At 44.4% G+C, this 14194-nt stretch overlaps 1 protein-coding gene across 5 annotated transcripts in view; it reads right to left on the bottom strand.

Annotated features, from left to right (window-relative positions):
• The window catches only part of LOC118367278 (protein dopey-1-like), a 38850-nt gene continuing 24656 nt past the window's right edge, over positions 1–14194 (bottom strand). For 3 of the 5 annotated variants that reach the window (XM_052494074.1, XM_052494076.1, XM_052494073.1), the window contains 18 exons: positions 13364–13475; positions 11916–12098; positions 11239–11364; positions 10989–11123; positions 10093–10148; positions 9614–9718; positions 8722–8788; positions 8214–8358; positions 7750–7829; positions 7112–7221; positions 6757–6906; positions 6581–6642; positions 6284–6436; positions 5985–6121; positions 5536–5591; positions 4973–5137; positions 4486–4615; positions 1–620 (listed from right to left, as the gene is read on the bottom strand). In XM_052494074.1, coding sequence (XP_052350034.1) covers positions 327–620; positions 4486–4615; positions 4973–5137; positions 5536–5591; positions 5985–6121; positions 6284–6436; positions 6581–6642; positions 6757–6906; positions 7112–7221; positions 7750–7829; positions 8214–8358; positions 8722–8788; positions 9614–9718; positions 10093–10148; positions 10989–11123; positions 11239–11364; positions 11916–12098; positions 13364–13475 — 2266 coding nt within the window. In that variant the 3' untranslated portion in view covers positions 1–326. Of the gene's footprint in view, positions 621–4485; positions 4616–4972; positions 5138–5535; positions 5592–5984; positions 6122–6283; positions 6437–6580; positions 6643–6756; positions 6907–7111; positions 7222–7749; positions 7830–8213; positions 8359–8721; positions 8789–9613; positions 9719–10092; positions 10149–10988; positions 11124–11238; positions 11365–11915; positions 12099–13363; positions 13476–14194 lie in introns of those variants that run through there. The other 2 variants (XM_052494075.1, XR_008090310.1) reach the window with 2 other exon arrangements.

Here is a 14194-nt window from a genome sequence, read left to right on the forward strand (position 1 = left end):
TAAGATCTCATGGTAAGTCTTTAATTCAGTAAGTCACAACAATATAGAATTGCACAGCATCTTCACATTGTCCCAGAAAGGGCTTGCACAAACTGTAAGTTAGTCTTTACAGCTGCCCTGTATATACAATTAATTAAAAGCCTTTGGAAAGTAAAATACAGTCATTATAAATAGAATAAATAAAATGTACAAACTTGATTTATTTTTAGTTCCCATGGTTTATGTCCCTAATATGTTCCCTTATATACAAGATGAGTTGTATTCACTAGTGCTTTTTAATAATTTATTTCCATTCGGAAAATACATTTCCCTCTGTCCCTCTGTGTTCACGTCTTGATAAGGCCCTCTAGAAAGTCTTTCTCCACCATCTCCTCAATGTTCTGCCGTGCCCGACTCCAGAACACTTTTTGGCTCTCCAGCTTGCCCTCCTTGTTGGGGAAGGAGGGCCCAGAGTGGCTGGGGGCAGCATTGCGGCTGCTGGCCTTACTGTTGAACACCTGGCTGAGCAGGTTGAAGAAAGGGAGGAGCTGCTCCATACTGCGGATCACGTAGAGCGTCAGGGTGAGGTGGCCCGGTTCCCAGGACAGAGTACGCAGGGAACAGTCCTCCTCTGGGTTCTTCTATGCGAAGGAATGGATGGAAACAGATGACAGCAGAATGATCAAAGAGATGTGATTTTATATAGCTATGACTACACATATTAAACTCAACAAAAAAAAGAAACGTCCTTTTTTCAGGACCCTGTCTTTCAAAGATAATTCGTAAAAATCCAAATAACTTCACAGATCTTCATTATAAAAGGTTTAACTTCTCTAGGGTAGGGGGCAGCATTCGGAATTTTGGATTAAAAGCATGCCCAAATTAAACGGCCTGCTACTCGGGCCCAGAATATATGATATGTACACAACTGGTAGATTTGGATAGAAACCACTCTAAAGTTTCCAAAACTGTTAAAATAGTGTGAGTATAACACAACTGATTTGGCAGGTGAAAACCTGAGAAAAATCCATTCAGGAAGTTGTTTTTTTTGTTGGTTTTGCAGTTTTCTATTCAATGCCATTACTGTATCCATCGACTTAGGACTCAAATTGTAGTTCCTATGCCTTCCACTAGATGTCAACAGTCTTTAGAAATTGTTTCAGGCTTGTATTCTGATAAATGAGAGAGTAAGACCAGTCTGAATGAGTGGACCCTACCGTTTCACAGAGCTTTTTCATGCGCAATCCCGAGAGAGTGCCTTTCTTGTTTACCTTTTATATTGACCATCTTATTGTCCGGTTGAAATATTATAGATAATTTAGGCTAAAAACAACCTGATTATTGAATATAAACATCGTTTGACATGTTTCTATGAACTTTACAGATACAATTTTGATTTTTTTGTCTGCGTTTGAGCCTGTGGATTACTGAAGAAAACACACAAACAAAACTGAGGTTTTTGGATATAAAGAGACTTTATCGAACAAATGAATGTCTTCTGAGTGCCACCATATGAAGATCATCAAAAGGGATTAATTTTATCAGCGCTACAGGGAGACAGGACGGACAGCTGATCGTCCTCACAGTGGCAAACCACGTGTAACAAAACCTGCAGAGGATCGGTACATCTGAACATCACACCTGCGCAACAGGTACAGAACGGCAACAACAACTGCCCAAGTTACTCCAGGAACGAACAATCCCTCCATCAGTGCTCAGTCTGTCCGCAATAGGCTGAGAGAGGCTGGACTGAGGGCTTGTAGGCCTGTTGTAAGGCAGGTCCTCACCAGACATCACTGGCAACAACGTCGCCTATGAGCACAAACCCACCGTCGCTCGACCAGACAGGACTGACAAAAAGTGCACTTCACTGACAAGCCGCGGTTTTGTCTCACCGGGGGTGATGGTCGGATTCGAGTTTATCGTCAAAGGAATGAGCGTTACACCAAGGCCTGTACTCCGGAGCGGGATCAATTTGGACGTGGAGGGTCCGTCATGGTCTGGGTCGGTGTGTCAACATCATCAGACTGCCTGCAATGACAAGCTCAATCTCAACTCTGTGCGTTACAGGGAAGACATCCTCCTCCCTCATGTGGTACCCTTCCTGCAGGCTCATCCTGACATGACCCTCCAGCATGACAATGCCATCAGCCATACTGCTCGTTCTGTGCATGATGTCCTGCAAGACAGGAATGTCAGTGTTCTGCCATGTCCAGCGAAGAGCCCGGATCTCAATCCCATTGAGCATGTCTGGGAACTGCTGGATCGGAGGGTGAGGGCTAGGACCAATTCCCCCCAGAAATGTCAGAGAACTTGCAGGTGCCTTAGTGGAAGAGTGGGGTAACATCTCATAGCAATAACTGGCAAATCTGGTGTAGTTCATGAGGAGGTGATGCACTGCAGTACTTAATGCAGCTGGTGGCCACACCAGATACCGACTGTTACTTTGGATCCCCCCTTTCTTCAGGGACACATAATTCAATTGTTGTTAGTCACATGTCTGTGGAACTTGTTCAGTTTATGTCTCAGTTGTTAAATCTTATGTTCATACAAATATTTACACATTAAGTTTGCTGAAAATAAACCCAGTTGACAGTGAGAGGACAGTTGAAGTCGGAAGTTTACATACACCTTAGCCAAATATATTTAAAACTCAGTTTTTAACAATTCCTAGTAAAAATTCCCTGTCTTAGGACAGTTAGGATCACCACGATCTCGGCATTATATATATACAGTTGAAGTCGGAAGTTTACATACACCTCAGCCAGACATGTTAGCTCAGTTTTTCACAATTCCTGACATTTCATCCTGGTAAAAGATTCCGGTCTTAGGTCAGTTAGGATCACCACTTTATTTTAAGAATGTGAAATGTCAGAATAAGAGAAAGAATGAGAAAGAATTTATTTCAGCTTTGATTTCTTTCATCACATTCCCAGTGGGTCAGAAGTTCACATACACTCAATTATAATTTGGTAGCATTGCCTTTACATTGTTTAACTTGGGACAAACGTTTCGAGTAGCCTTCCACAAGCATCTCACAATAAGTTGGGTGAATTTTGGCCCATTCTTCCTGACAGAGCTGGTGTAACTGAGTCAGGTTTGTAGGCCTCCTTGCTCACGCACACATTTTCAGTTCTGCCCACAAATTTACTATGGGATTGAGGTCAGGGCATTGTGATGGCCACTCCAATACCTTGACTTTCTTGTCCTTAAGCCATTTTGCCACAACTTTGGAAGTATGCTTGGGGTCATTGTCCATTTGGAAGACCCATTTGCGACCAAGCTTTAATGATGTCTTGAGATGTTGCTGCAGTATATCCAGAATTTTCAAACATCATGATGCCATCTATTTTGTGAAGTGCACCAGTCCCTCCTGCAGCAAAACACCCCAACAACATGATGCTGCCACCCCTGTGCTTCACGATTGGGATGGTCTTGCAATCCTCCCCATTATTCCTCCAAACGTAACAATGGTCATTTTGGCCATACAGTTCTATTTTTGTTTCATCAGACCAGAGAACAGTTCTCCAAAAATGGTTTTATATGGTTTGTATTTACGTACTATTGTTTGTACAGATGAACGTGGTATCTTCAGGTGTTTGGAAATTGCTCCATAAGATTAACCAGACTTGTGGAGGTCTACAATTTTCTTTCCTGAGGTTTTGGCTGATTTCTTTTGATTTTCCCATGATGTCAAGCAAAGAGGCACTGAGTTTGAAGGTAGGCCTTGAAATACATCCACAGGTACACCTCCAATTGACTCAAATTATGTCAATTAGCCTATCAGAGGCTTCTAAAGCCATGACATGATTTTCTGGAAAGGCACAGACAATTTAGTGCGTCAACTTCTGACCCAGTGGAATTGTGATACAATGAATTATAAGTGAAATAATCTGTCTGTAAACAATTGTTGGAAAAATTACTTGTGTCATGCACAAAGTAGACCGACTTGCCAATACTATAGTTTGTTAACAAGAAATGTGTGGAGTGGTTGAAAAACTAGTTTTAATGACTCCAACCTAAGTATATGTAATCTTCCGACTTCAACTTTATGTGCTTTGTTGGTGTGCCATTATCTGACTTGATTGCCTGCCAGAATTTTTTTCTTTTTCAAATTAGCAGCTGACATTTACATTTCTCAAGTTTAATTTTTGTTGTCACGTGGGGAAAGCGCCCTAGCGCTCCCATTGGCTCAAGGGTGTGAAGTTATCCCTGACGCTCATCCAAGATTCTACATGTTGAATCGTGAAAGACTGCCTCACTCTGGACCACCGGCAGGTGTCCCCTGGAACACACCGCGGGGACTGCAGCTGATGTTCACCCACTGATGGCCTTCGGAAAAGATTTTCAGGCTGCTAAACTACTGACCTTAGGGGTACACTAAGTTGTCCCAAATGTCAGTAATAGCTAAAGTTACCAAGGTCATTGCGATTGGTCACTTTTGCTAATGTGGGTCTATGTCTAGCCTTGCATTATGTTGCTTTGAAGGTAGACCAGAGCAGTTACCTTGGCTCGTTTCCTCAGCAGCTTGGCTAGTCGGACAACGTAGGGTTTGAACTCTCTCTGGTGGGTCCCCTGGCGTCTCACCTCCAGGCCCGAGTCATCAGATGCCTCGGGGATAAAGGCCCAGCGGTACCTAAGAAAGAACACAACCAATGCCCAAACTTTACACACACACAATCCTTTTCACACTTCTGAACAAAAAAACACACACAATGTATGACAGAAAGGACAAAGTGACAGGAAAATATAGGAGCTATCACTGAATGATTTCGTTCAGTACAAAACGTGTGAAAAGGCTTGAGGACCTCACTGGGTAATAGTGATGCGACATACTTTCATGTGTTCTGAAACACAATCTGTGCTTAAACCTTTTATAACCTTCCAAAAACAAATCTAAAGGAGAGAGTGCAGTGTGCATTATACAGTCTTCAGATGAATGTACTGCATGCGAGTGTATGAACCCAGGCAGGAGTAGTGGGCTAGTACACACATCTGGAACTGGGGCAGGCTCTCGGAGGGCAGTGCCAGGGCCAGGTCCAGCAGTTTGCAGGCAGACAGGTAGAGGTTGAGCCAGCGCTGGCTGTTGTAGGAGGTGGAGAAACCGTTCCCTCCAGAGTAGGTGGTCTCCAGGCCAGCCACCGATGGACCCGACGTCCTACAGGTCAAACCCAGATGGAAACATGACCAACGCATACACACGGCATAGACTCAGACGGAACGGACCAGTTTCCTGGACACAGATTAAACCTAGCCCTGGATTCAAATGCACTTTCTGTCAAACTGAGAATCTCCATTGAACATGCGTTTAAATTCAGGTCTACTCTTAATCTGTGTCCAGGAAACCAGCCCTACAGGTTGAGGATACACATTGGTAGTGGAAGTTTCCCCACCATACAATCTAAAGCGTGTTGAGCACCTGAAACTCAATAAATCCAATCCATCATCATCATCATCATCATCACGGCACATCATTTCTATGGCAGGAAAAACACACATTCTCTCACTGTCATGTATTAATCAATGTCCACTCCCATTTGGTGGATTGACAGTTACCTTGACATGTCCTCATCTGCAGTAAGCTCCTGCTCCATGAGTAAAAATACCTGAACCTGAGAGGGAGGGAATACATAGGTAAGTAAATAGGAAAAAAGCCACACACTGTTAGGATTATATATAACGATCTATTACCTTGGTCGACGATCTATAGTACAGTAGTTCGAGACAAAGGGGATGATCGCCACAACTCAGTAATCGAAAAAGTATTGCAAGAACAACAGTTGGGCTTATTTATCCAATCAAGACACCCATTACTTCACTTAAAAAGCCGACATTATCTCTTGGAAATTCTATCAAAATATTTATAAACAGCGGGACAAACAAACGCAGAGGTGTTTGAGGCTTGGCGTAGGCCTTCATCAGGCTGCCCATCGGCAGATGGCGCTTGTGTCTGTGTGTGACTAAGTGCGGTGTGTGTTCTGTAGCGTGCTCTAGCTCTCTCTCACCAGTTCAGTGATCATGGTGGGCCACAGTGAGGTGAGGTGTTGAGGAGACATACGCAGCAGTAGAACTCTGAAGAACAGGAACACTTGGGCATGGAGGATGGGCACCTGGGGCAGACGCAGACTCTCCACCAGCCGCTCTGATGGGGGAAACACGCACTCATGCAAGTCAATACACCATCCGCTGTGTGTGTAAATATTTGAAAACAGAAGGATGTGTGTGTTTGTGTCTTAGTAGTGTGTGTTTGTAAGCTTGGAGGGGGGGTGTTTGCGTGCGTGCCTGTCTGCATGTACGTGTTTACCCTGTATGTCAGGTAGGTATTTCTGGTACTGGTCCACCTCGCTGCTGTAGATGGTGAAGGCCAGGCGTTTGAGCAGCATGGCTCTCTGCTCCAGCTCTGCGTCTCGGTTAGAGAACAGATTCAGAGAGCTGCTCTGAGCCACCGCCACACGAGCTGCAGACACACACACACACGCCTTAAATACTATACTATAACAGTTATAATATAAAGTCGACCCATATATTTACCTGTAAACCTCACATACAACTACACACAGAAATTCTCATTTAGAAGAATCAGGCTACTAATTATACTTACTCATAAGATCTCTAAACGTGGTCTTGTCGTGGGTCATAAGATGATCAATGATGGCTCTCCAACTGGAAAATGCAGGAGAGGATGTCAGATAGAATCCTATTATATGAAGCACATATAACAATAATACACAAACCCCTGTCCCCTCCCCCACACACACTCAACAATTGTCAACTCACTGGCTGACACAGGAGGAATCCATCTGGAAAAAGGTGTGGTCCATGAAGAGGTCGAAGGCTTCTTTCTTCCAGGCCCGCCGGGTGTACTGGTACCCACTCAGGCTGCTCAGCAGCTGGATACATGCCCGGTAGCTGGGGGCGTTGTGGGCACTGCCAAGGAAGAGGGCACAGAGACACAGTGCACATTAGAGATAGGACCCAGACATGACCAGACCAGGAAATACCGGGCCCTAGTCATACAGCGTGGGAGTGTTTCCTAGGCAGATCTCATGGGCATGTTATTTAGTAACTGAGGAGCCGGGAGTGCTCAAGGCTCTAGCGGAGGAGTGTAGTGTATTGGCTGGTCCATCCCTACCTGTGGTTGCGGAGGTAGGGCACGACATAGTGCATAATGTTCACCAGTAGAGGTATCACCCTCTCTTTCTCGTCACTGTAGAACACCATGTCTAGGAGATGGGCCAGCACCTGACAACACACAACCGCTACTCTCAATACTCGGCACTGTTCAGATAGGATACATGGAAACAGCGTGCTACCCTAAAAAGTACTATAAAACCTAGCACATTGCGATATTGCTTTAAAGATACATCCGTGCGCTACAGCAGACATAAAGCGACCAATAAACACTCACGCACCGCAATGAGTAAACAGGTAAACAAGTAAACATGAGTGACATAAGCTTAAACAACGGGAAGAGAGGGAGGGCTGTTTATAACACTAAAGCAAGAGAGGCACAGTCAGTGGCTCCGGTTTATATTTGGCTTCAACAGCGACTGTGGCCAGAGAAGGATTTATTGCTTTGCTAATAGTGATTGAGGTTGGGCTTGGGGAGGGAGAGCTGATCGTAAATCAGCTGAGTGCGAGTCGACTGTGTGTGGGTCCCAATAGCAGAAGCAAGGCTGTTGGTAGCCGTGAGTAGAGAGGACGCACGGATGGACGGACACACCCCGACAGACAAGGCGGCCAGACAGAGCAGAGCGCTTGGTGTTTTACCTCCGCTAGCAGTGTGAGGGCGTGAACGCTGTACACAGATGGAGTGAAGCTGGACGCCTCCATCACTGTGAGCATTAGATCTGAAACACACACACGCGATTAGTGGCACATCATATGCAGCAGACACACATGCAGACGCACGCTTATACGTGAGCACAATCAAATGTCCACACTAACATAACCTACCATTTTGAATGCATTCCCAATACATCAGGTCATTGTAAGTGGTATGATAGTGTGGATATTGAAACACAGCCATACATTGTCACACAAGAAACACCTCTGAAATCGGCACATTCCTGATTAAGGGTGTGTTCATTAGGGGCCAAATGGAGGAAAACGGACTGAATCAGGGAGGGACTTCGCTGGACTTGTCCAATAAGAATTTGGTGCCCCAATGAACATGAAGCTGACGTATTGTACACAACTAGCACAGACAGCCAGGGTCCTCTCATCGCTCCTACCCTCTACGTCTTGCTCCAGGCTGGTCCCGTCCACCACGATCTGTGGCGACGCCTTGACCTCCAGGTTCCTCCTCAGCCACGTGGTCTGCTCCAGAGAGGAGCCTGCGATGGTTCCGATGGCCTCCACCACCTTGTGGGTCACATCCTGCACACACACACACGGACACAGACAGTGAATAATCATACTGGCTTCATTACAATACTGCCATACCACTTAAGTAAAACGCATGCCCAATACATTGCTTCAATCCAATTGGTATGCTGGGGTAAATAATGGAACGGAACTCTTGAATTGAATTTATTTGGGTAAAAACATGTTCAGCAATATGTACATTGTATTCCCAGAAGATAGCACATTCAAGTATTATTCAAAACACTTGATTCCGAAGTGGTCCTCGATGGGGCTTACCCCAATGAATATTATCTTATATTTTCTAGGAGATAATTGTGAATGTCATCTTTAAGACAAAATAAATAGTGAATCCTTTTGCATGGGACTGAGGCTTACTTGCAGCTCCCGCTGGTCCTTCTTGCTCTCCAGGTTCGGGTTCTTGAGGATGAACTCATTCAGAACTCTGGGGAAGAGACAGATGGATAGGTTAGTCTGGTAGCTGCATATGTACAGCGTAGATAAGGGGACGGGAGTGATGTTGGAAGGGAGAGAGGGCAGAGTCTCCGAGAGTGTTGTAAAGCTCAGTTATATAGTAAGGAATCGCAGAGCTCTTCCCCTTTGTGGTTGTAGCTTCCAAACAACAGGCTCACAACGTCACGTGGATATCCACGTATCCAGCAGTGTCAACGATAGCTTGCAAGATTCTCCCTCCTCCTCCAATTAGCTAATTCGAGCCCTGAATGCCCTGAATGCTGATTGGCTGAAGGCTGTGGTATATCAGGTGCTTTAATTACTTCAGTAAGCAGATTATAATAGTAATAAGGCACCTGGGCATTTGTGGTATATGGTCAATATAACACGGCTAAGGGGTGTGTCCAGGCGTTGCATTGCGCGTAAGAACACCCCTTAGCCGTGGTATATTGGCCATATACCACACCTCCTCGGACCTTATTGCTTAAATGTATCCTTGTGTCTTCATCCCCTTATTGAAATTGACTGGTCTTCGGTAGCTTGATCACTAGAGGTAGTGCCTGGTATAATTTATATTTATTTTATTTAACTAGGCAAGTCAGTTCAGAACCAATTCTTATTTACAATGACTGCCTACCCCGCCCAAACCCGGGCGACACTGGGCCAATTGTATGGCGTCCTATGGGACTCCCAATCACAGCCGGATGTGATACAGCCTGGATTCGAACCAAGGACAGTAGTGACGCCTCTTTCACTGAGATGCAGTGCCTTAGACCGCTGCGCCACCCCGGGAGCTGGTGTGTGTGTGTGGTCTAACCCCAGTATGAGGAACTGTCCAGGAGCAGGCAGCCCCAGCTGTACCGAGTCCTTCAGTAGGGCCAGCAGAGACGGCCAACTGTCCACCAGACCGGACACAGGGATCCTACATGGACCGACAGGCAAGATACAGTCACAAACAATGTTCTAATGATGGGTCAAGTAATAATTTAAGTCCGATACCTTTATAATCAGTTTCGTAACAATAATAGTAACGCTACAGAACTCAATGAATTAGACTATCGAAGTAATGAAATTATCTGAAATTAAATCAATTGTATTCTAAACGATCAACACACTTGACATACAAAAATGTCAAACTAAACATGACATCGCATGAACTAAACTACAAAAGAGGTGAAACTCAAACTAATTGATTGTTTTAGGATTCACATGGATTTTCATTGCCAACATCTCATATATTTGCTACCTATGCTCAACACACTTGACAGACAGGTGGAGGAGGGCAGTTGGTCTCACCTCTGAACGTAGGCATAGAAGAATTGCAGCATGCACACCTCCAGAGACAGATGCTTCTACGGTGAGAAAGAGGGAAGACGAGTGAGAGAGGGGGAGAGAGGGTTGAGGAAGAGGTGACACTGGACTACATTACATTTCATTAGAACATAATGAGGTTGTGGCAGGGAAGCTGCCAGTTTACTTTGATATACTGTAACAATAACATGGTATCTGTCCAATCAAATCAAAATCTAATTTTATTGGTCACATACACATGGTGAGCAGATGTTAATGCGAGTGTAGCGAAATGCTGGTGCTTCTAGTTCTGACAGTGCAGTATTATCTAACAAGTACTCTAACAATTCCTCACCAACTACTTAATACACATAAATCTAAAGGGGTGAATGACAATATGTACATATAAGTATACGGATGAGCGATGGCCGAGCGGCATAGGCAAGGTGCAGTAGATGGTATAAAACACAGTATATACATGTGATATGAGTAATGTAAGATATGTAAACATTATTAAAGTGGCATTGTTTAAAGTGACGAGTGATCCATTTATTAAAGTGTCCAGTGATTGGGTCTCAGTGTAGGCAGCAGCCTCTCTGACTTAGTGATGGCTGTTTAGCAGTCTGATGGCATTGAGATAAAAGCTGTTTTTAAATCTCTCGGTCCCAGCTTAATGGTAACATGTAATAGTAACAGAGGACCGACATTAGAGTGAATTCGGACTAACGCAAGCAGGAGGCTAGGAGTCGTGCAGCTTTTTACATAGTCATAAACTGTAACAAGGTTAGCGTAGCACAGTGTGTTCTAAGGGTATGTATTGGGAAACGAATATGCCTTGTTTCAACGGTAAAACAGAGCATGCCAGTTTAGATTGCAGGCTATTGGGAGACCGCAGCACCAACCTTCTCTTTGGCAATGGCCGGCGGCTGCTTCAGGACCTCTTTGACCGTCTGCATCACGGTCTCAGTCCTCATGGCGCTGACCGACCGTACCAGCTCCACCAGCAACAGCTGCTCCTCACTGGCAGTGGGGATCACCTACACACACACACACACACACACACACGGGGTAAGAGACCTCTGCGCCCTGCCATTAACCACAAAATGTATGTGTTTAGTAAGGGTTTCTGTCATGTTGGTTTCTGGAGCTTACCTTGTAAGCGGTAGTGGTCTTGACCTGCTTCCTCTCGTTCCACACGTAGGCGATAGCTGCCATGAAGTGAGCTCCATGGTTCATGGAGATGGGTCCTAGCAGCTCCAGGATCTGCTGACGCAAGTTCTGAGGAGAAAGAGGATCGATTGAGCGCTCTACGCAGTGTCAGAAATAAGACCAGGCCGACGGGCAGTGGACGGTCCATCCTCCTTCAACAATGTTATGGTCCTGGGGAAACACACATGTTGTGCAAGCTTTTGTTCCAGTCCAGCGCTAATGGATACTTCGCCAAATCCTCAAATCAGGAGTACTGGGCTGAAACAAAAGCCTGCACATCCTGTAGGGGGCATAGGAGCAGGATATTTACGAGCTAGTAACATAGGCATTTTGCTGCATCCACTATGACACCTGCTAAACTGTGTCCACTACCAAGAAAAACTTTGTTTTGATTATATTGAAGAACAATGATCTGGGTATCAACTGCAGGCACTCTTTTCACAGTATCGTGTAGACCCAGACTGAACTGTGCTGGCTATTATCACATTGTCCATTTCAGCACAGTTCCAGCAACTCTGGATGGATGAGTAACCAGAGCAGCTCAGTACAGCTTGGTTCGGCTCGCCTTAGTTCGATTCAGTACTGTGAAAAGGCTTAGGGTCAGGGTGTAGACGCAGTACCTTGGTGGATCCCAGGTTGATGTTGGAAGTGGATGCAGCGGAGGCGGCGGCTGGCCGGTCAGAGCAGTCGGCCTGGTACAGGACGCTCCACAGCAGGGTGACGGAGGACATGATGGTGTGGAGGATGGACAGGATCCCTGAGCGAGCCTCCGCCAGGTGCTTCTGGTCTACACTCGCCTGCAGCTGAGAGGAGAGATAGGGACATGGAGATACAGTCACTGGTTAAAGTCTGCACACCCCTTGCAGTCTTCATGTTTAGTTGCCTTAAAATTACATCTGAAAAGGGATTACATTTGATTTTTTCACCCTACCAACATACACAACCTACTCCACATTTTCAAAGTTAAAGAAAAATGATAGAAACATGAACAAATTCATAAAAAAATGTAAAAGGAAGATGTATTGTCCTCACACCCCAGGGTTAACACTTGGTGGAAACACCATTGGCAGGCATATATTTTTTTTTGAATTGCTCAACTCAGTAAATGTGGATGGGAGACATAGATGGACAGCAATATTCAAACCTTGTCTCTACATTTCCAAGCAGATTTTCAAGTCAGGACTGAGACTGGACTGTTCAGGAACACTCACCACCTCTTGGGAAAGCCATTCTGGTGTGTCTTCGGCATTAAAGCTTGTGTAATTGTCACACTGAAAAATAAAACTCTATCCCAGGGTAGAGAAACCCCTCTTTTGGGTTTCCCTCTAATGTTTTTACCTGGGCTTTGCTTCTTTCATATTTATTTTGATCATGACAAACCTCCCAGTCCCTGCCGGTGACAAGCATACCCATAACTTGATGCTGCTACCACAAAAGCCATGATAATAGCAATCACGGTTTGAATATTGCTGTCCATCAATGACTCCCAACCAAATACACTGAGCTTGAGCAATTTTGACAATAACAATGGATATATGTTGCCCTAAGTGCAAAGTTGGTAAAATCTTATTCAGAATGATTTCCAGCTTTAATGGCTGCCAAAGGTGCTTCCACCAACTATTAACTCTGGAGTGTGAGGCAATCAAGACATTGTATTTTTTTATTTATTAATTTGGGAAAATGTCCTATAATTTTCTTTCACTTTGAAAATGCTGTAGTAGGTTGTGTAGATCTGTACAGATAATGTCATACTCTTTAGATACAATTTTAAGGCAGCAAATTGTGAAGACTGTGCAAGAGGTGAGCAGACTTTCACGAGGCACTGTCAGCACACGCAAATCCTGTGACAGAGTAAAATACATACAAATACATAAAATGATGGAAAAGAACAAGCACACATAGCTCTCTGAGAAGATGTAGGGAGGAATGAGTCAGAGTGCGTGCATGCAATGAAGGGGGTCTATCGATGTGTAAATATGTGACATCAGCATTAAATCAATGCAGATATGACATGTCTGTCTAATAATATATGCCATTTAGCAGCAGCGTGGCTGACTAGCGCCCTCACCTGGTGATACTGGGAGGATGGGTCCAGTAGACAGTAGTGGATGATGGCTGTCACTCCTTCCAGTACTGTTAGAATCAAATCTGGCGGGATGCACAGGGCCATCCACTGAGGTCTGGAAGAGGGATAGTGGGGAAAGTATAAATGAATAGTCGCCGTTTGGTATAAAAAAAAATATTTTGCTGCAAACAATTCATGTTGTCATAGAATATACAGTAACAATGTAGAATCTACTAAGTCATTAGTCAAAGGTGGGTAATTTGAGGCAACTGCTGGTCAAGAGAGCCATTTTGTGGCAGCATCACTTTGTGGCAGCATCAATTTCTTACAAACAAACCCTCTGCTACAAAGCAGCTGTAAATCTATTGCCATGGATATGTACTTCAATTAACCAATTCATCCTCATACTTCACTTCACTAGCTAGGTTCATCCAATAGGCGACAGATTTTCAGGTGAATACTCAAAAATCGTTATAAAAGAACTGTCACAAAAACTGTTAAATAGCAAATGTGCCCACTATGGTCTTGGCACGTGCGCTGTAGACAACAGTTTGCAGATACCTATATGATGACATTATTATGAAGATCAGTTTTATTTGTCAAATGGCAGCCAAGCATCAATTATCATGTCACCAGAATAAGACGAATGATATTTATTGTAAAGGCGCACCAAGCTCATCACCGTGCACTTTCACCAACCTTTTGAAGTTCATCATAACTTATTTCATCTGTAGCCTAATAAACTGCATGCTTTCTACGAGTGGTAGTGGGAGGACCACACAACATATCATCCATCGCGTGACTCCAAGTTTACTTTGGTTATTATATCAAATA

The sequence above is a fragment of the Oncorhynchus keta genome, chromosome 34, assembly GCF_023373465.1.
Source record: "Oncorhynchus keta strain PuntledgeMale-10-30-2019 chromosome 34, Oket_V2, whole genome shotgun sequence".
Taxonomy (NCBI): domain Eukaryota; kingdom Metazoa; phylum Chordata; class Actinopteri; order Salmoniformes; family Salmonidae; genus Oncorhynchus; species Oncorhynchus keta.